General features: G+C 38.0%; 1 protein-coding gene across 5 annotated transcripts in view; it reads right to left on the reverse strand.

Annotated features, from left to right (window-relative positions):
* Positions 1–16: 16 nt before the first annotated feature.
* TPR (translocated promoter region, nuclear basket protein) overlaps positions 17–22,562 on the reverse strand; it is a 43,255-nt gene continuing 20,709 nt past the window's right edge. The window contains exons 29-51 of one of the 5 annotated variants that reach the window (XM_084291202.1): positions 21,890–22,021; positions 21,425–21,555; positions 20,887–21,097; positions 18,866–19,012; positions 18,274–18,472; positions 17,357–17,562; positions 16,761–16,822; positions 15,606–15,814; positions 15,029–15,301; positions 14,088–14,236; positions 13,193–13,276; positions 11,742–11,942; positions 10,293–10,424; positions 9,688–9,778; positions 9,026–9,210; positions 8,120–8,188; positions 6,941–7,032; positions 6,212–6,318; positions 4,222–4,317; positions 3,451–3,607; positions 1,786–1,904; positions 1,135–1,233; positions 17–152 (exon numbers count right to left, since the gene is read on the reverse strand). In XM_084291202.1, the coding sequence (XP_084147328.1) occupies positions 97–152; positions 1,135–1,233; positions 1,786–1,904; positions 3,451–3,607; positions 4,222–4,317; positions 6,212–6,318; positions 6,941–7,032; positions 8,120–8,188; positions 9,026–9,210; positions 9,688–9,778; positions 10,293–10,424; positions 11,742–11,942; positions 13,193–13,276; positions 14,088–14,236; positions 15,029–15,301; positions 15,606–15,814; positions 16,761–16,822; positions 17,357–17,562; positions 18,274–18,472; positions 18,866–19,012; positions 20,887–21,097; positions 21,425–21,555; positions 21,890–22,021 (3,207 nt within the window). In that variant the 3' untranslated portion in view covers positions 17–96. Of the gene's footprint in view, positions 153–989; positions 1,234–1,785; positions 1,905–3,450; positions 3,608–4,221; positions 4,318–6,211; positions 6,319–6,940; positions 7,036–8,119; positions 8,189–9,025; positions 9,211–9,687; positions 9,779–10,292; positions 10,425–11,741; positions 11,943–13,192; positions 13,277–14,087; positions 14,237–15,028; positions 15,302–15,605; positions 15,815–16,760; positions 16,823–17,356; positions 17,563–18,273; positions 18,473–18,865; positions 19,013–20,886; positions 21,098–21,424; positions 21,556–21,889; positions 22,022–22,562 lie in introns of those variants that run through there. The other 4 variants (XM_084291201.1, XM_084291200.1, XM_084291199.1 and 1 more) reach the window with 4 other exon arrangements.

Consider the following 22,562-nt stretch of genomic DNA (forward strand, 5'->3'; position numbering starts at 1 on the left):
TAAAATGCTGCTTTAAGCTCTGGCTTCATTACACTAAAGCAACCACGGGCAAACTGGCACATTTGTATACACAGCTGTAATTACTTCACAGATCATTTAACTAATATTGCCTCTGTTCAGGCCTCCTCTGCCTCCCATTGCATGAGTTACACCTGTGTTGGGAAAGAAAACAAATGCATTAAGAGAAATCCTTCTCATCCTTTTAATCAAATATTAGTACAAATGATATTCATCCTTCTGTGAAGAATTTCTACTGCAGTGGAACACTTCCCTTCCGTTAAAATTCAATCTCCTTCTTCTTCCCCTAGATCCTAGTGATATGGATACCTTATTCTTCTGTCATTTAAGGGAATGTTGTTGACTTGTGATCCTGTCTCTGGCTCTATGCCAAAAGAACAAGTACAGGGCTCATGTCATATTTGAAATCAGTTAGCCCCCTCAATAAAGAAATGGTGATAGAGCATAGTGGAAATCTATCCTAGGTCATCTTCCTCATTACTTTTTCTTTCACTTTTTAGTTTAACAACTACACTATATTTCAATACTCATGTCAAATCTTATGGAATGTTAAAATAATGCTAAACTGAATACAATTAATATAAAGATTTTTCTGAATACAGGAATTGCAAACAATTTATTTTCCTGGTTTAACACTACATTGATTAAAAAATTGATTTACCTTTTAAAAAACAAACAAACAAACAAAAATAAAATCAGCATAAGACATGGTGAGATAACTGGAACTTCTTGTGTGTCAAGCAGGAAACTGACATATAATCTTAAAAACAGATTTATAATCTTATATTCTACTATTAATTTTTAAAGCTTCTTTTACAATTTTGCTAAGGTCTACAGTGCTGTTCACTTTCTCTCCACTGATAAAGCAAGTGCCACAGGAAAAGTTTGCCTATTATAAAAATGCTCAGACTAATATACTAAAAAAAACAAACAAACAAACAAACACAGAGCTTTTAGGGCAACATACTGAAAGCTAGGGTAGGGTTGCTGTATTATTCAGTGTCTTACAAGCAAACACAAGCATATAAAGTACTGCATATATGGTCAGCAAAGAAGAAAGCAATAAAAACTGATTTGAAAGAAAAAAGGAGCCTGAATTTGAGCAACCACACTTACCCCTCTGTCTGTTGAACTGACGGCCACGAACTCCGGTTCTTAATGTTGGTGGCTGAAGTCTAACACGTCGAAATGGTTTAGGCTGGTTACTACTTGTGTCTGTGAAGAGGTGGAAATACAGAAAAGAATGTATTTTTCTGGCGTGGTTTTGCACTGTTAATGTTTACATGACTTGACACGTGTTACGGTCTTGAATTTACCTTAAAATTATGAAGGTGAGCACTATTTCATTGACACTTCTGATATAAATAAAAGCCTCACAACAAGTAAGTGTGGCATTTCATTCATTATCTTGTGCTAGCTGGTAAATGGGTAACTGAACAGTCATTTACTTATATTCTGTGATAATTTAATTGAAAACTATTTTAAATCTGACATCAAATGTAACAGTTGATAGATTGATGAGATTCATGCATCGTTCATGTATCAGCAGTAAGTCTTGCTCCTTGAAGCATTATTCTTACTATGGATTACTGTAGTCCAAGTAAAAATGATTTGCCATCAAGACTAAAGGCATCTAAACACGTTCTTCTATTCTGAGTTGATAGCTTGTGTTGTATACGCGCAGCAGCAGCACACAATGCTAGTCCAAAGAAGTTCCTACATTTAATGATATAGTTGAAATAGTTGTTTACAGCAATTAACCAGTACCTGCAGATGAACTAGAGGGAGGATCTTGACTAGTAGAAGGAAGATCTGACTCATCAGATGCTTGAACAGATTCTTCTTCTTGCTGGCTATCAATTTCTAGGCCAGCTTCTGAAGTAATTCTAGAAGGGGGTGGGGGATTAGGATGGAGAAAAGAGAGAGAATTGTATTCATACTGACAAAAAAACTCAGGGAAAGAAAGCATTATTTTAGAGCAGACAGATTCCTTTCCAAACATCCTTCCACAGAAATTTTCATGTTTTCTTCAGCTTTCCCCGCCCCCCTTAATTATAACAAGTTTAACTGGCTTTTAGAAAAATAGTGATATAATCCCCTTGTTATGTAGGCCAACTCCACATGCACATCTAACATTAATCACCTCTCAGAGAAAGTTATATAAGCTATTTAATAACAATGACTAAAATCAGAACATGATAGTTGTATGCACATTTAGACAGGGGAAGGATAAAGCTGAGTGACATCTACCCAGTGGTGCAATATCTAAATTTTTTGGACTCTGTCTTTTGAAGACAAAAGAAAAGCAATATGAGGATGGAAGAGAAAAAGATAATTAAACATTCCATTTAGTTTCAATACAGCTTGCTTTTTGGTATACATTTAATAATCATAAATAATAAATATATTAAATAATAAAGAACATATAAATAATAAATATATTTTACATAATAATAATTTTACACAAGAAATATATAAAATAAGATAAATAAATAAATAGAATGATAAACTTACATAATAAAAATGTAAACATATATAAATAAAATGTTAGAAGACAACTGAAACTCCTAAGATGCGGGAAATGTTTTTTCTGAACTACAAGCACTATTCTGTGCACCATTTAATTCATACGTGGATTTGTGTCTAACATGTCTATGTTTTGTAGGAAACAATGTAATCTTAACATCAGAAAATCCATCCTCAGCCCTTGCTACTCAAACACGCAGACAGACGATAGTGATGCAGGTTGGTGCTGCATCAAGAGAACTACATGGCATATTCAACCTGCAGCAGTAGCATTTCATTTACTTATGACCCGATCTCCTATAATCAATACATGCAAGTTTGGGTAAATTGTGAAGCACACATCTTTTATAATTATGTAACAAATAAAATTAAAATATATCATAAAATATAGCCTCTGCCCTTTTAGATTTCTAATATATTTGATCATAACACATAATACAGTAATTATTATAAATATAAAAAATGCAATGGCAAAGTAGGAGACAAAGACATTTGTCTACCCCATTTTAAAAAAACATTAATTCCTCTTCCTTGTGCGCTGGCTTAACTGAACGACTTCTGAACTCCTTTTTAGGAGTGATTTTATCTACTGACAACCAGCAATGCTTTAGCCTTTATTCATTCAAACAGGGGCCTTTACGATCTGTATTTGACTACAATCGAACCCTCTGCATTCTCAGCAAATGGGGAAAATACCTTTAAAGTGACAAGTATTAGCTATGTTAGCAGAAGAAAAGCTTTGTTTTCACATGAAAAGGTCACAACACTTAGCAAAATTACTAAAGCCTGGTGGACTGACCTTTGTACCAGAACAGGTTAAATGGAAACTCAATGGATCACAGGCATACTTAAAATTAAAATTAAAACTACTATGAATTCAAGTCAAACAATGAAGGTACAGCTTACCCTTCAGATTCTGCCTCTGCAAAAACTTCATCCCCATCATCACCAGCTCCAGCCTCTGTAGTGGTGGACAGATTGCCAGTAGATGTTGTAACCATTGGAACAGACTGAGAAGCATGCTCTGAAGCATCAGCTGAGGTACTTTCAGTAAAAACTGTAACTGTACAGGAAAGGTAGTTCAATAAAGAGTTCGCTTGGACTTCCATAGATTTGCTTTAGGAAATCTTAGGCCCATAAAGAAAAGAGCTACTGGAATGCTCCTGACAGTATATAATTAATTATAATTCCCACAAAAATGATCAGAGGCTGGAGCACCTTTCCTAGCAAGAAAGGCTAAAAGAACTGGGGCTTTTCAGCCTGGAAAAGAGAAAGCTCCAGGTGACCTTACTGCAGCTTTTCAATACTTAAATGGGTTTTATAAGAAAGATGGAGGGCAACTTTTTGCTTAGTCAGATGATTGGACAAGTGGGAATGGTTTTAAACTAAAAAGGCAGATTTAAATGAGGTGTTAGGAGGAAATCCTTCACTCAGACGGTGCTGAAGCACTGGAACTGGTTGCACAGAGAGGTTATGGATGCCCCATTGCTGGAGGTGTTCAAGGCCAGGCTGGACGAGATCCTGGGCAGCCTGATCCAACCCTGTGTCGGGGGTTGGAACAAGATGATCTTTAGGGTCCCTTCCAACCCAAGCCATTCTATGATTCTGTGATAATTAATTTCTGCAAAACTGAAATTTCTAACCTTTACTTCAGCTTGCCAATTTCCTGCCACTTACCTGGTGCTGCTACTTGTAAAGGTGTTGTTGGAACGCTACGACCACCTGATTCTTCCTCGTGAGCAAGGAAGAGTGGGGTTTCATACATTCCTAAACCTGCAACACACAAAGTTGTAGTGACAACTTATATAGCCAGATAAAGTACAAATTAACTGCTTTCTTCTCTCTGTACACCTGACAGAATCCAGTGATAGGTTGTTAAGAATGGAGATTTTTGTTATTACAAATGGTTTTGACTTACTGTCATAGCTAATTACAATTTCTTGAAAGGTATAAGCTTGATGAAAATACTAATTTTGATTTAGTCTTTTTCCTTACACCACTGTTCTGCTGTCAGCTTTCTTCAAAGAATAGCAGACTGTTCCATGCTGACATGGATGCAGAGGAAAGAAACTGAGTCAGGACAATAGTAAAGACAATACAGATTGCCTGGCCATCTCCTAACAAGTAAGAATATATCTCAAAGATTTCTTTGCGTTTGCAGATTTCCCCTATTATTTATATCCTTCTGGACAAAATATCCAGGAAACAGCTAGACAAATACATAATAAGATGGGCAAACAATTGACTGATAGGTCAGGCTCAAAGAGTTATAGTAAGTGGAGTTGCATCAGGCTGGCAGACAGTCACTAGTGGGGTTCTGCAGGGCTCTATTTTAGTGCCAGTTCTCTAATGGTTTTAAAAAAGTGGTCAGTATGCATTCAAGTCCTGCATCCAAATTAACTTTACTGATGATACTAAATTTGGAGGAACTGCTAAGGGTCAAGAGATCTTGCAAAAAGATCTTGATGAATTAGAAGACTGGGCAATCACCAACCATATGACATTTAACAAGAACAAGTGTTGGCTTCTGCACTGAGGCTGAGGCAACCCTGGGTAGATACAGACTGTAGGACAAGAAGCTGGAGAGCAGCCCTGCAGAAAAGGAACGTGGTGTCCTGGTTGACACCAAGTTGAATACATGTCAAGTGTGCCCTGGCAGTCAAAAGGTCCAGTTGCATGCTAGGGTGCCTCAGGCATGGCACTGCCAGCTGGTCAAGGGAAGGAATCAACCCCTCTACTCTGCACTGGTACAGCCTCAGTTTGAGCACTGGGTGCAGCTTTGGGCACCACAACATTAGAATGACATAAAACCATTAAAGAGCATCCACAGGAGGGCTGCAAAGATGGTGAACGGTCTAGAGGGCAAGATGTCTGAGGAGCAATGAGATCATTTGTTTTTTACAGACCAATGCAGAGCAGGCTGAGGGGAGGCCTCATGGCAGCCTGCAGCTCCCTCACGAGGGGAGCACAAGGGCAGACGCTGAGCTCTGCTCTCTGGAGACAGAGACAGGACCCGGGGGAATGGCATGGAGCCAGGACAGGGGAGGGTCAGGCTGGGTGTTAGGGAAAAGTTCTGCACCCAGAGGTGGCTGGACAATGGGAGAGACTCCCCAGTTCCAGTAGTCATGGCACTGAGCTGCTGGAGTTCAAGAAGCATTTGGACAATGCTCTCAGACACAGGGTCTGTTTTTTGGGTGTTCCTGTGTGGAACCAGGTATTAGACTCTATCACCCTTGTGGGTCCCCTCCAACTCAGGATATTCTGATTATGTGATTTTATTGAGAGAAAAAAGCTTATATCAACAGGAAAACTACAGTAAAAAGCCAGTCCTGAAATATTTCAGTTCTCCTTAAAATAAGTGTCTGGTGACCAGCAGGCAATTTGTCCTGTATAAAACTGCAGCTATGTTTCTTCAGTTCACAAGCCTGTCTCTTAGCCACAGAAGTATTCTATTTTTATTATCGTTTAAAAAAAGAAGTCTAGCATCTTGAAGGAAAACACCTTTTCATTTTACTATTAATCTTTCTGCTGACAATTATTTAGAAGTCAGAGGTTTCCACATTCCACATGTACCCAAAGGAGAACTGCATTTTAATGGCTGAACTTTTTTTTTTTTTTTTAAATAAACTCAAAGAAACACAGAGGAGGAAGTATAAAAATGATTTACCTCCTTGTGATGCAAGCTGACCAAGGTCAGAGTGACTTGAACTAGTTTGTGGCATATCTTCAGGGGGTCCAAATCTGAAACGAGGAACTCCAGCTACCTGAGGGGAACTATGAAAATAAAAATTTTAATTTAAAAGAATTCTGCAATTTCCAAAGATCAGGGAAAAAAAAATTACTAAACAAAACAAGAGAACAACTTACGTGCGAAACTAAATGAATTAATAGTAATAATCAAAAGAAAGCTAAACTACTACTAATTCAATAGCGACTAGTTTCTCAAACTTATCTGGACTGCATCCAAAAGCAATAAAAAGTAGTAAAAGAGTCCGGAACAGAATATTATTTCCTTATTCATGTGATAAATCCTCACAATTTTAAGTGGATTCGTAGACATGTGCAGAACCATCCCAAATTCAAAAATGGAGGTGAACTTGTGCTACTGTTACTGGTCAGTAGCACACGTAACACAAAATTATCCATGTGTTACTAACTACTAGAATATTAGTATGGGGGCTGAAGGAAACAAATATTGGAGGTGACCTGCCTCCTAATTTGCTGTTAAGTTTCATAATACATACTTCAATGTTTACTTAATAGAGATTAGTCATATTGTATACATCATAGCATGTTACTCCCATTAGAAATTCATTTTGCTTGAATTTATTTTCATTCAAATGACAAGACGAAAAAATAGATGTCAGAATTCTACTCATTTTTTACATCTACTTACTGAATTGCTTCAGCAAACCCATCTGTACGATGTGGAACTACTAGAGTTGGTGTGCTTGGAACTGTTCTGTCCTCATCATCAAAGAAATGCTGCTGCTGGAAAAAAAAAGACTGATATGAGAGCCTACAATGTATTTCCAGTTCCTACCAAGCCAAGTTAAGGGGTTGTTTGCTTTTTCCACATTGTTAGGAAAACAATGACAGATTTAACTGTAACACAAATTTTATGTCACCTCAGACATCTAAATCTGGGCCACATATATAGGTTGCCCTTACAAGTGACACACACACACAAAAAAAAAGAACACTTATCCATGACACCCAACATTTAAAGGATTTGTAGACATCTGCTTCAAGAGAAAACCCTGCCAAAGTGTCGACTACAAAGGAATCCTGAGGTGACTCATTCATAAATACATAGGAATTATCTGCCTTAGTTAATATACCTGGATTATGGGATTTTTCACAATGTGAATCGATTTGTATCTTTTGTTCCTACACTACCTACAAAGCCAGACACTTCCACTCCCTCTTCCCTCATCTGTTCCCAATCCATGAAGCATCCTCTTCATCTCCTTGTCCACATCTTTCAAACCTTTCCAAAATACCCAAGCTCCCTTCCATATGCTCAATTATTGTCTAGGCAAGAAAAACAGGTGGTTAGGCCAGTTCCAAGCAGCAACTGAATGCCAGGTACATGCAATGCAAGCAGCATAAAAATACACTGAGCTGATGCCTTTGAACACAGAAAGTATACTTTTTCATCAAAGTCAATCTCTCCCCACCCTCAAAGAACTTGCACTTGTTCTGTCAAACATGGTTGAAATTAGATAAAGGGTCAGAATTAGTTGAAAGAGACCGTCAGAAATCATATATGAATTAGCATTGATCCTTTAGTAAGAGGCTAAAAACACTTTTCAAATAATATATCCACTTAAGACTCATTCTAAAAACAAGTAATTAAATCTGACTTGGACGAAATCAGTTCAACTTCTTTTTTCTCAACCAAACTTTTCTAGTATTTGCATTCCATAATTAATATATAAACTAACAGCACTGAGATATTACTTGCAAGAATTCATCTCACTCCTGACCCCAGCAGCTACATTTTTTTTCCCTAAAGATGTCTAAGAGTTATGAATTCCCTCAAGTTAGTAGCAGTAGACTTTCATACACTTACCATCCCACCTATACCAGGAGTTAGCTGAAGTCCACGTCCCACTGACTGTCTTCGAGTCATCTGGATTCTCTTTATAGTAAAGAGAAAAAAAATGTAGTGTGAATGCCTCCCTGGAATTCTAATAGCACAGAGTTGTTCAATCGTAGCCAAGTACAGTGGTTATATGAGTAAGAGCATAACAATTACATTTCAGTATAGAACACTGCTCAGTACACCATCATACCTTTTTAAAGAATAGATCGTGGCAGCAGATACCCAATAGCTCACATCTGCTGCCTGGCCTAACCATGAAAGAGAAGCACGTAGGTTTAAATCCTGGGTAAGTAACATTACGATTCTATTTTATTTTCTACTGAGGACAAAAAATTTCAGCACAGAAATTTCGTGGCTCTGAACCACAGAACAAGTTAATGGTAAAAATACAGTTCCATAGTTAGATTATTATTTTATTTCTTGTAAAATTCAGGTTGTGACATTTTCATTTACAAAATCTATAAGTCTATGTCAAAGCATAATTATCAGTCAGACACTTTTGTTGAAAGGTTTAGCTTAGAAAATGAGTAGCAACTTTCCTTTGCCCAGTTTGCATTGGGACAGAGATTAGTAAAAATCCCTACTAGTCTGAGTTACGTGTTTAAGAACTTTTTTTTTTTTTTTTTTAAATAGTGGAAGTATCAGCCCGCAATAATAAATAACATTGGTATAATCATTTCAAGATATGAGTGCTTTACTGCTTTCAAATTCTCCAGCGATAATCTGTAGAATGAGACATGTTAAGTCATTTTGATCAGCTTCCATTTTCAGGATGCTAAATAGATGTGATCTATTTTTACAATATGCAGAGTACTTAGACTTGATTTAGAAGAAATCATACACTTCTTCTGAACTGCTAGGGCTATTTTATACCTGTACTGGGGGACCCAGTTCTTGAGGAGGAGCATGAATAGTTAATCGTGGAGGTAATGGATGTGGTGGTCTGCGTGGTGACTGTGGGGGTCGAGGGGCCTGTCTCTCTGAGGCAGATGATGGTTGCTGTTCTCTTGAACTTTCATGAGGAAAAGTGGACTCAGCAGCACTTGTACTCCCCTCACCTAAAACATATGGAGATATGGAGCAGTAAATGTATGCCATCCTAATATTATCAATTCAGAAAAAAATTAAGGTAGATCTTCAAATTCTGCTACCACATTAAAAAGGACATTTTTACTCTTGCAGAAGTGGGGACAGCACAATACTGTTACCTCAAATCCTTTGAAAGGGAACTTGTGCCAGCTAAGCCAACACTAGTACCAAAACAAGCTACTGATTATTCAAACACTGATTCAATTGAGGGGATTAATCTACTGAGCCATCCACAGCAGTTTCCACAGCAACCAGAGGCTGCAGGGTTATCAAAGGAATGTAGTATGTATCTAGAAGAGAACATTTCAACAGAATCTACATTTCAGGTTAAAATGATCATTAGCACTTTGCCGTACATCCTTAAGAGCAATTTTTAACACATGCAATGTGACTTCTAGATTTTCCCCTTTACAAACAGACTTTGAATAAACATGAATCAACCATACCACTATTTTGAGAATCTGCTGCCCTCTGGTTGCTTTCACCTCCTCCCAGGCTCTCCTCAGTTTCTGTTCCAGGATCTGTACCATCAGCACCCTAAAACCAACAAACAGTGTGTGATTTAGCACCAAACACCCTCGGCTGTAAAAAAAATAAATATAAAAGCATTGAGAGAGTAAAAAAAAAAAAAAAAAAAAAAAAAAAAGTCATATGAAATCTTAAAATATTCCTGTAAATACCTATGAAGTTATGTACATGTATGCAACTGTATGAAATTTCAAAAATTTTGAGTATATGTGCATGCACAAATGTCAACAACATGGTCATCATCATTTAATAACAGACAATGAAATATCCAGCTTTTTGAAGAAAGTGCCTCACTAACGTGGCATCCACATTTTTTGACGCTGGCTCTTACACTTTCCATTTTCATTCAGTCTTACACATTCAAAGTTGATTTTTCTTGTGAAAAGATCAGTTATAACAGAAATTACTACACCTCCTAGCAACCTCAATTTTCTGGGATACATGACTTTCAAGTATTCAAATGCATTACACCACCAATTTCTTCCAAGTAATTTAGCAGACTATAAAAAGGTACAAGTCTCACCTCAGCATCATCTGCTTCGTACCCATCATTCCCATCAGCACTACCAGTTCCTTCATTACTGTCATCACCTTCATCCCCCATCCCTGTGTCTTCATCATCATCCTCATCTTCCTCTTCCTCATCTTCATAATCCTGCAATAGTATCATAAAAATACCTTTGGGAAACGCTGAAAGAGCGGCAGGAACACTTCGCATAGTCAAGTGGTAAGCTTCGCTTCATGGTACAGAGACCCCCTTTGTTTGTGGAACTCGTTCTGAAGACATTCAGTGTTTATTGCTCGTAGAGTGGATATACGTATTTTTCAACTGCTGTTGTAGGTTGACCTTGGCTGGCTACCACATACCCACCCAGCGGCTCTCTCACTCCCCCTCTTCAGCAGGAGAGAGGCACAAAATAAGATAGAAAAGCTCAAGAAGCAAGACAAAGACAAGAAGTTCACTTACTGATTACTGTCACAAGCAAAACAGACTCAACTTGGAGGGGAAAAAAGATGTGGTGTGAAGAGTCCTGTGGCTGGTATACTGTGATGGACAGTTACAGACACTTCAGGAGAGACAGACAGGGCAGATGAGATGGAGGAGCAGCACTCTATGGAATGGGTTGGACTGTACAGCATTTGTAGTTGGGGATGACATGGTTGAGATCCACTAATCAGGATTATGAGGAAAGCTAATATAGCAGATTATGGGAGTCTGCTATAGATGACCCAGTCATGATGACAACATCAATAAAAAGTATTAAGGAAAATCTTTAACTTGTAAGGACAAGGGCAACTGATTTATTTCAACTTCCCAGATATTAACTGGGATTATCATAGACATCAACAGGGCCAGGAAACTCCTAAAGCATACTGAAGATAAATTTGACAGAGGGACTAAAGGAGCCAACTATGAAAGCTGCCTACCTCACTCTGTTGTTTGTGAATAGAGATGATTTTGTGGGTGAAGTGATGATTGGTGGCTGTCTTAGCCACAGCAATCATGAAATGGTTGAATTTAAAATCCTTTGGTGATACAAGAAAAACTATCAGCAAAACTACTACCCTGGATTTGGGGAGAGCAGACTGTAGATTGCTCAAGAACTAGTTAGTGAGATCTGCTGAGGTCCACAAATGCTAGCCACCTGTAAAGAATGCAGGAGCAGGCAATTCCCATGTGTCTGAAGTGAAGGAAAGAGGGCATGAGGCTGGCTTGGCTGGGGGTGTGTGTGAAATCTCCTTTTGGAACTCAGAGGCATTGTGGAATTTTATAACTTCAAAAAATCAAGTGGAATTAGCAAGTGTCTTTAAGACACTAAGTCCAGGCTACAGAAGTAGCCTATACAATACCTATACAGCTAAAAGGATGCTCCTAATTACACTGATTGTGCAAGATAAGCTTCACAATTTTATCTTTAATCAAATGTAAGTACAGTAACTGTTAAATAAAGTAAATCTATGGTATACATACTTCCTGCTCGCCTTCATTTTCTTCATCATCATCTTCTTCATCGTCACTATCAATCACAATGACATCATCTCTCTTGGACTGACCATCCTGAGATGAAGAAGTATTTTGTTGATCTGACTGAAGAGGTCCAAGATCTATTGGTATAGACTGAGAAGTTTCTTCGCTATCCTCCATGGGAGTGTACTCTCCCTGTGTAACACCCTGTAAAATATAAAAGTAAGTAATAAAAGGAAAACAAAATGTAGCATATGACAATCAAATACAGACAACTAAAAGTCTCCCCAGGATCAAGGAATAACCATTCCTCTTCTGAGCATCAACTCTGAGCTGCTGTTTTAGAGTCCTTTTAGTCTGGAGAAACAGTAAAGCAATTCACATGATAGCCAGAGTTTTAAAATTTTCTCCTTTCATTCAGCACAAATGTATGTTCAAAACAGTTGAACTGAATCTGACAAATACGACCAGAAATGCTAAGTAAAAAAAAAAAAAAAAAAAAAAAGGCATCAAGAAGAAAAAGCCTCAAAAAATGGGAAAGAAATTAGGACTCTCCTAACATACTTTTTGTAGCATTCAGGACTTCTGGTTCAGGTAAGGTAACTAGTTTTTGTTACTTTCCAAACAACGTGTCGCTGTAATGTTTTAAATTCTGCTGTAAAACAGCAGAATTTAAAATAATCACATTGAGTACTAGAACTTTTAAAGAAAGTTTAAAGATACCTGTGGAACAGACGTCACACAGACAGGATTTAGTGGGGGGATAAACATCTAAATATATAAAGGTTATTGAGGGAAAATGCCTTACTAAAGACTCAATATCCACTCTACTTAAATGAAATACATTCTACAACTCTACAGGAGACTTTGCTAAATTACAAAATTACCATGATTTGTACATGTTCCTTAAGAGAAAGATTAAATACACATTTTTCACTTGTATTTAGCTTCCTTAACTCTGCTACAATGTGCATTTTAAGTGGCTTTTATTTTAGTATCTTTGTTTGTTGTTTAGCCCACCATGACCCATCTAACACTAATCTTGCTCAAGGATTTGTGAAATCTTTCTCTAAAATTAAAGTCAGAAAGCAAAGGAGTAAATGAAGAAATGAAAATTCGAATTCTGTTTTAAGACTATGACACATTTAATCTCTACATCTCAGTTTCACATCACAGAATTAGTAAAAAGATACTCTGATTTCTAAACCACATTAAATTACATTCAAAATTGCAAAGCTCCGTTAACATTCCCACAGTTACTTATGTAGCTATATGCTGAGTCCAATAAAAATTCAGTATCTATCCTTGAACATAGGAAATTTAAACTTAAAATGATTTTAATTGCTTTCTATTGAAAATCTGCGAGACCCGATTTGAAATTTCTTTCAAAGACGTTGTTTGAAAAAAAAGCTTATTTTTGCTGAAATTATGATTTTCTTTTTTTCAAATATGCTTACTTCTCCAATTGAGTCTTGTGAGTCTTGATTGTATGTTTGAGCTTCTACCTCACCATCGGTGCTCTCTTCTGCTGTCACTTCCTCCTGAAAGACCATATATTTTTCTCATTTAAAACACATCATTAGTCCTAAAGTTTGATTCTTTAACATAGTAGAGATCATTATAATTATTTTATATAAAGCTTATCTTTTCCCACAAAGAAAACTAGTAACGTTTATTATTCTCCTTTAGCTCTGTTTTTATCTAGCACCTGAAGAAATACAGTTTTCCCATTCCAGTCCACTGGACCTATTCTCTTCTACATCTCTGAAATTTTTCAGAACCAGGAAAGAAGCCTTAGTCTCCCGCTCCATCTCCACCCTCCAAGCAAATTAAGTGATTATCTTCTTACAATCTTGCCCTTCTATGTTATGCAACATCCGTTTCCTACACAGTTAATGAAGTGCCTTTGTCTTGCTTAACATTTTTCATGAGTTGTCTGCTGTGAGGTATCTCAAGTTCAATCCGTTTTTCCAGGATACCCCAACTCTCTCACGCAGTATGTCACATGCATCTTCTCTAAGCTTTTCCATGAAACTTCTAATCTTTGTTTTCTTGGCAGAATGACTGTAGATAATGACCTCCTAGACCACATTTAAAAATACTCTAAATTCTTCCTCTTAAATGCTAGAATATAGCCCCCTCTCTCCATCCACACTACAGCCAAGATGTGAATGTTGCAACTGCAACAACCTCTGCCTTTTATGTTACCCAAACACACTTGCTTTCTTTACTGTCAGAAGAAAAAGTCATGTCAAAAATTAACTGACTTGCTTTGAAGTAACACACTTTCTCTTCCCATTAAAATCAACTGAAGTGGCGGATTAAGTAGTAGCATTTTATGTTCCTACAAACCTCAGCACCAACTCTCTGCATGTTTCTCATTTTCTTTGGAAGAGGTACATCCACTGTCTCCTCTGAAATTTGTTCTGAGTTTTCCACAGTGTTATCCTCCTCTTCCTCTCGTGGACGTTTAGACAGAGAAGAACTAGGGGTAGCTGAAACTTAGAAGAACCTCTCAGTTACTCTCAGAAGCAGAACTACAAATGCAGGAAGCAGAAAATCAAGAGGTTTGGTATTTTACTCTGGCAGACCACCTCTATTTCTGCACTGAAAGATAACAGAATCAATTTCATTTTGCTGTCTCCTACATCATGAAAATATCAGCCTCTTTGGTTACAAGCCTTATGTTTTTGGATCCACATTAACTCCCTAATTGAACCCCAATATAAGATTCTCAGGATTATAGTTAAAATACTTATTCCAACATTTTTGCTTCTGACAAGGGCACCTAAGAATTAACAGAGTATCAGCTGGAAAACAAAAAAAAAAAGCAGTTTACAAAAGTCTGTTTTGTGAAGTAAGTATTCTAAACCAAATTCTACACTGTGTGCAGCAAATAGACACACAACAATGCACCACACTGAGCAGTATGTGTTCTCTGTATTTCATATTCCAGCTTACGTAGTTTACTAATGACTCCTAAAATTAACCTTGCTCCAACAGTATGGTGGAAACGGGAGCAGAAGGGTTTAATGTGTTAAACCCCAACACCACTCTGAATAGATAAAGACATGAATTTTTATCTTTAAGGAATATGGTGACATCAGAATTTCAGGGGTAGTGCTTTGGAATGTTCAAGAAAGGAGCCTACTTGTAAAAATGTGTAAAATTTGCAGTAAACTAAGGGGAAAAAAATCACAAGCAAATTCTTTTTCTGAAGCTAGGCCTGTTTTGACAGTAGAGCTACTTAAAATCAATGACTCAAAAAGTTAGGCCTATAAAATGAAACCAACCTGTGCCAAACACTGCTGTAGAAGTGGAGGGCCTCTCTATTTGAGAGCTCTGTACAACTTCTACAATGGTAGGGGATGGCTCCTGATTAGCGGGCTCAATCTGAGGATGGCTTTGCTGAGTGGGCTGCACAAATGCAGTCGCTTGAGTCTGCTGCTGAACAGTCAAGATGGGCTGAGAGAGAGATGTCTGAACATTAGGGCTGGTGGAACGCACAGACCCACTAGTGCTTCCAAAGACGGGAACGTGCTCCACGGGTCCTTCTGATTGCATAGCTGAAAGGCAAACAGTAGCACATTCAACTGACTTCATATTATCTAGCACAGTTCACTTTCTCCACTTCGGGATGCCCTGAACAGTCAAACTCAGTGTTTCCTAGATTCGGTTAACATTGCTTCTCGTAGCTGTCTTCAGGAATTGAGAACTTATGAACACTTCTGTTGCCTTAAAAAGCACAATATTTAAAAGAGATGCAGGGACAATGAAAGTACCTTCAAGTATCTTTAAACTAATGAGATTTCAAGGGAAAAGTAGCATTTATGTTTACTGTAGATCCCTGTACTACCCTAAAATGCTCACCTTCCTGAGTCTCCACCTGTGTTGTAGGCATAACTGTGGCAGTTGGAGTAGTCGTAGGATTAGTAACTGTAGCAGGAGTAACCATTGGACGGATACTAGCTCTTGGAGTAGACTTATTCCCAGCTATTGCTGCAGCAGTCACTTTACTTGGAGTTGACACAACCGGCGTTGGCTTAATATTTGCTGTTGGTGGATCTGAAGTGCTAGCACTGAAAGACAGGATTCATGATGGTAGCACACATTTTAAAGCAGATTTTAAAATACCAAGTTTAAATATATTATCATAACCATAGCCATTTTTTAACGGTTTTGAATTTAAAAACCTGCAAAGACATAATGTCTTCCAAAATCTGCTAATAGTTTAAAAAAAGTGACCCACTATACCATTAGCAGCATTTTGTCCAGCCTAAAGGCTTGACAGATTTCTTAAAGGTTAATCAACTACAAAATCATAAGCAGGTCAAAAGGTGCAGTGCATAGCTCATAACATAAGCTGCACTGGGTCTTTCTTATAATCAGTTACTAAAGCTAACTGGCTCATTCAATACAGAGCAACGTGAAGTCTTGGTTGAGACAAAGATCAGCCAAATTATAAAATGGCATTTTTAAACATCACAGCCTTGGTTTAAATGAATGCTGTTATGAAAAATTAATAGGGAGCTGTTTTTCTAAACTTAGTAATACAGTAATAATCTCCATTTTAGAGCTTGGTTGCTTTTTCATTTGACAATTTTATCTGTTAGGTGCCATCTATTTAGTGCATTTCTCAAGCTTGAGCTCTTTGCACAAGGAAGATTCCGTCCCTCAATAAGGGAAAGGTAATAATCATCTGTACTACTTAAAGATTCTTGAAGTCTGAAAACACTTAAAAAATATTTTATGTTCCACAAAAATCATGTTCCTGGTGATTAATATGCCAATTCAACACCTGACAGGATTGATTAAATCAATTTATTGATTAATTTTTTTTTCTTTATTGATTAAATGTGTCTAAGAAAACAGGAGAAGCATCATGTCTCAACTGGTATCTTCCAAGTTGCTAAAGAAAATTTGTGAAAATCAGTAGTTTACTAAAAAGAAGAGCAAATAGATGAAGACAAACCCAAAAATCCCCAAATAGAGAAACTGCAAAATCCCTAAACCCTTTTAACTCACATTCCTCTTTCACCTGAAGCTGGAGTAGACTTGAGTGAGATCTGCCTCTGCTGTTCTGGGACCTACAATGTAAGATGTAAAAGTACGCTATGTAAATATGAAACAGAGTGAGTGACTTGGTGAAACACTTCAGCTGACAGATCTCTTCACTAAAAATTGGTAACATTAGTTAGATTTCATGATTACTGCAAGTTCTTCAAAATAAATCAAACCAATAATACCAAATATATCAACCAATTCAGTAATTTCTCAGATCTTTTCAGTTATTTTTTGAAGCTATTGAGACATTCAGTACTGTCAAAACCTGCTGAACAGATGTATGAAAATAGAAAAATAGAGAACAGTGCAGTTTATTGGCTGATTCACAGTGAACAATACAACTGTATGCTTGCTAACATTGGGTATTAGAATTTCCACCTGTTATTTAGGATGTTTAGAAAAAACATGTTCACGTAAATATTCCCAATAAATTAATTGCTGTATATATAAAAAAACAAATTAATGGTGCTAGTGCTACGAGCTGTTTTTGTAGTTCAGTCATGGAACATAAAAGCAGTTTATTTCCTCTCACACAGCTTACTAGAAGGATTTTGTACCTTATTTGTAGATTCTGGTGGCTCATCTCTCTGTTCATGGTGTCGCTCTTGCTGCTCTCTAAGCTCTCTTTCAAGACGGCAGATTCGACCTTCATACTGTGACTTGAGTGCACTCATCCGCACTTCCAGTTCAGTCTTCTGCTCTTCTAATGAACTGCTCTTTTGCTTCCACTCTTCATTTTCTTTCGTTAGCTGTTCTTTTGTACCTAATTGAATAGGAAAGAATCCAGTCTTGTCACTGTAAAACTGTCTACTCTGCATACTGGATGTCTGTCGGTTTTAAAAGCTTACTGAAGTATTTTGAAATCCTAAAAAAGTTAAGCTTTAGAAAGAGATCTTAAAAGTAAACTTTATGTGCCATTTTTCTATTTAATTGCAATTAACTAAAAATAAAAACAAAATATACAATAAATACATCCAATAAATAAAAAAAAATGAGCAGTTACAGAATGCCAAGATGTTTTCAGCAAGTTCTTGCACCACTGTTCCTCTCAACATCAATTAAAAATAGAATTGATATGTTTTGAACCTGTACATTATGGAAAGGCAGGAAAGGAGGGAAGAATTACCAAAGTAGTCAGTTTAATCAACAAGACTGCCAAAAAAAATGGCTGGCCAAACTATGGCAAAATTTTAATTCCCCCAGCATACAGCTAGTTGTTCACTTGTATCATCTCCTTAAGGAATTTAAATTTCTAATTTTTAGAAAGATTCTGTAACATCCGGTCAAGAACATATTTTAGGGATTCTGTCTAAATACTTTCCACAGGAATAAATTAAAAAAAAAAAAAAAAAAAAAAAAAAAAAAAAAAAAAAAAAAACCAAAAAAAAAAACCAAAACAAAAAAAACACACACAAACAAAATCAAACAAACAGAAGACGACACCTTAAGAACATTAAAAAAAAAAATACAATACCAGCTAACTGTGCGATTTTCTGCTTGGCTGCAAGCAAGGTTTTCCTAGTTTTCTCTTCCTTCTCAGTGATCTGCTGCCTAAGCTGTTCTTCCTGTGTAGCCTTCTCTTGCAGATCTTGATGAAAACGAGCAAGTTCTGATTGCAACTGTGATATCTGCTCCTGAAGATTTCTAGCTTCAGTTTCCTTTTCTGCTATACTCTATAGAGAGAAATTGGCCACAATGAGCTACTCCAGCACATACAGTCTAACATGCTCCACAGTCCTATTATTAGCTGGCCATCGTATAAAAAACTTTTAATCAACAACAACAAAAGGAGTCCAGTCCTCTCTGAATGCAAAAGCTGAGAGAAGAGCATTTTTTTCCCCCCACTTACTTAGTCCAAGAAATAATAAGTCACTAGACACAGGACTTGAACCAGGTTTAAGGTTCATCTTTCCTGGCAAGGTAGAGGCATAGCTTGGTCATTTCACATTTGTGCGCACACAGATGTGTGTGTACACATAAAAACAATGACAGCCTCGTAGTCTGCAGTTACTTATTTAAGATTCTAGTAGAATACAGTGCTTTGAAATTGCTCACTCTGATCTTACCTTTTGTAAACTTTCAACCTGATTCTCCAAAGCCTTTGTCTTCCCTTCAGCTTGGCCGAGAGAGTCTTTCAGCTCTTGTACCTCCTGGGCAGAAACTTGTTCTTCTTGTTGTTCTACTAAAGACTGAGTTGCTGCTTCGGCAACCATCTGAAATATGTCAAGTAGTATAAGGCTACAAGGTACTATCCAATTAGAATGTTATTGCTTCCACAAGCTGCTTCTGCATGCAAATGAATCACGTTTACTTAAATGAATTAAGTTCTGGGCAAAACATGCTCATGGAGCAGATCCTCCTGGAAACTCTGCCAATGCAGAAAATAAGGTGATTGGTGACAGCCGATATGGCTTCACTAAGGGCAGATTATGCCTGACAAACCTAGTGGCCTTCTGTGATGGAGTTACAGCATTGCTGGACAGGGGAAAAGCAACTGGCATCATTTGCCTGGACTTGTACAAAGCATTTGACACTGTCCCCATACCCGCCATGATATCTTGTCTCTAAATAGGACAGGATGGACCACTCAGCAGGCAAGAAGTTGTCTGGATGGTCACACTCAGAATTGTGGTTAATGGCTCAATGTGGAAACTGGTGGAAACCAGTGATGACAGGTGTTCCTCAGGGGTCACTGGGACTAGTGCTGTTTAACATTTTTGCTGGTGATGAGGACAGTGAGATTGAGCACACCCTCAGCCAGTCTGCTGGCGACACCAAGCTGTGTGGTGTGGCTGACATGCTGGAGGGAAGGGATGCCACGCAGAGGGACCTGGACCTTCACTCAGAGGTTGCTGAGGCACTGGAACAGGTTATCCAGAGAGGTTGTGGATGCCTCATCCCTGGAGGTGTTCAAGACCAGGTTAGATGAGGCCCTGAGCAACTTATCTAGTGGGTGGTGTCCCTGCCTATGGCACGGGGGTCGAACCAGATGATCTTTGAGGTCCCTTCCAACCCAAACTGTTCTATGATTCTATGGCAGCTTTGAGACATGGGCCTGCATGAACCTCATGAGCTTCAACAAGGCCAAGTACAATGTCTTGTATCTGCTCCAGGGCAATCCTAAACACACGTACAGGCTTGGCAGAGAATGGATTGAGAGCAGCCCTGAGGAGAAAGACCTGGAGGTACTGGTAGACAAGAAACTCGACACAAGCCAGCAACATGCTTTTCAGCCCAGAAAGCCAACTGCATGCTGGGCTGCACCAAAAGCAGCATGGCCAGGAGGGTGTTGAGATCTGCTCTCGTCAGACCCCACCTGTAGCACTGTGATCATCACCGGGGCCCTCAGCAGGAGAAAGACATGGAAGTATTAGAACAAATTAGAATGGGAAGGCCACAGAGATGATCCAGGGGCTGGAGCACCTCTCCTACAAAGACAGGCTGAGGGAGTTGGGGTTGTTCAGCCTGAAGAAGAGAAGGCTCCAGGGAGACCTTATAGCTGAACTTCCAATACGTAAAGGGGGCCTACAGGAAAGCTGCGGAAGGACACTTTTTCAGGGAGTTTAGTGAAAGGACAAGGAGTAATGGCTTTAAACTAAACAAGGGTAGATTTGCATTAGATATAAGGAGGAAATTCTTCACTCAGAGGGTGGTAAGGCACTGGCACAGGCTGCCCAGAGAAGCTGTGGATGCCCCATTCCTGGAAGGAAGTGTTTGACACCAGGCTGGATGAGGCTTTGAGCAACCTGGTCTGGTGGAAGGTATCCCTGCCCACGGCAGGGGGTTGGAACCAGGTGATCTTTAAGATCCTTTCTAACCCAAACCATTCTACAATTCTATGAAAACACAAGTATTTTAATGAACTCCAATGTTCTGTTAACAATGCTGCTAATAATTAAATGATATATAGCTTATGATTTGTGGCCGTTTGAGCTAACAGTAGAATAAGTTATGTAATTTTCTGCTTCTCTCTTTACAGATAAGTGTTCCTGTAGTGTTGTCATACTAAGTGAATGTGAAAATCATTATCCAGATTATACTTAACTCTAGATGAATTTCTCTGCAAACAAACAAGAAGTTTATCTACCTTATCATGCTGTGCTTTCAGCTCCTCATACTGAGTCTTATATCTTCGCCCAATTTTCTTGACCTGTGTTATAGTTTTCACTTTTTCTTGTATGTCAGCCACTTTAGCATCTAGTTCTTTCTGCAAAGTGTCCTTCTCTGTTCTTATTTTAGTTACTTCCTCCTTCAGGTTCTGAACAAGATTCTGGCTTGTAGTCAAGGACGCATTTGTTCTAAATAGCAAAAGATTGGAAGGAGATGCAAATAAGGTATTTGAAACAATACATTTCAATACTGCTCATTCATGTAATACCATGGGTATCATCTGTAGTGAACTGTGTTATTTAGGACTTCACAGTACAAACAGATAATGCACTTTAGAGCACGTTCAGTTAAGAGAGAACTTCAAAACAATTCATGTTTCATTTATGTATTATCAAGCTACAGTAAGAATATAAAACAGCTACATTGGGATAGTTAAGAAAGTAAATTTCCAATTGGTGTTTCATTATAAATGAAGCTATGCATGGAAGTTTTTACTAATTGATTAAATACCATACCTGGCTATTTCTGCTTTAAGCCTGCCCGTTTCTTCACTCATTTGTTGTATACGCTTGGTGTTTGCCTCCTTCTCTGAAAGTAGCTTGCGATATTCTTCAAGATCAGTGTCCTTCTGTTGACTCAACAAATGCTGAAAGGTTGACAAAACAGTTTGCATTTTCAGAAGATGACTACACAGTTACACACAAACTCATTTTTAATTAGAGTTGCTGGTTTTGTATTTTGACTTGGACTGCCAATGAACTAGAATAGCCTATTTTAAAATTGAATTAAAAAGCATTGCTCATGCAAATACATTTCCTTGGTTTTGACCACTTTTTGCAATATAGCTTACATTTTTTGTTTTAAAAGAGCTTTTAGAACTTTTTTTTCCCCCCCCAAGGGTTGATAATTTATTCTCCCCACCCTGCCCTCCCCCAGAACACCTTGTTTTAAGAGATGCTTTTAAGAGATGCATTTCCCACCTGTGTCCGGGCTTTCCAGCGTTTGACATCTTCTTCCAACAACTTTTTCTCTGCCTGCAACATTCCACTTTTCTCACTCAATTCAGCATTAGACTCCTGCAGAGGTAGAATGTCTGCCTCAAGCTTGCGTACCTGAAAAAAAGAATAGTTGGGGATTAAACTACCTGGATCTTTTAAGACTGAAGAAAATGGAATATGGTAAGCCTTGAATAATGGTGGTAAGAGGGACAGAGAGATCCGAAAAAACCAAAAACAACCCCAACACAAAACCACCCTCAAGAAGTCATGATATAGCTTCTTTTCCCACTCACTGCCCTTCAGTAGCCAACTGTGTGCAGAGAAAGCAACAAGGAGCAAAAGCAGGGTACAAGCCTACAGGGAAAAAAAATTATAAGCACACCTTCACAATCTCAAGATTCTCACTTTGTACCTTGCAGTAGTAAACAGATTATCAATTATGTATTAGAAGTCAAGCAATGCTGCACTGGATTCTATCGAAGCAACTGGTATGCAGAAATGTGAAGAGGCAAGTATGTTCCTTTTAAATTCTTAGTAAAGCTATGGACTGCTTTGTATCTATTTCTGTGCCATTTTTCATTTACCTGTTGATATTGCTGTTATAACTTTAGCCAGATTTTCTCTTCCATTTAAATCAAATGGAACTTTCGACTTT

This window comes from Netta rufina, assembly GCF_964035555.1.
Source record: "Netta rufina genome assembly, chromosome: 8".
NCBI classification, from domain to species: Eukaryota; Metazoa; Chordata; class Aves; order Anseriformes; family Anatidae; genus Netta; species Netta rufina.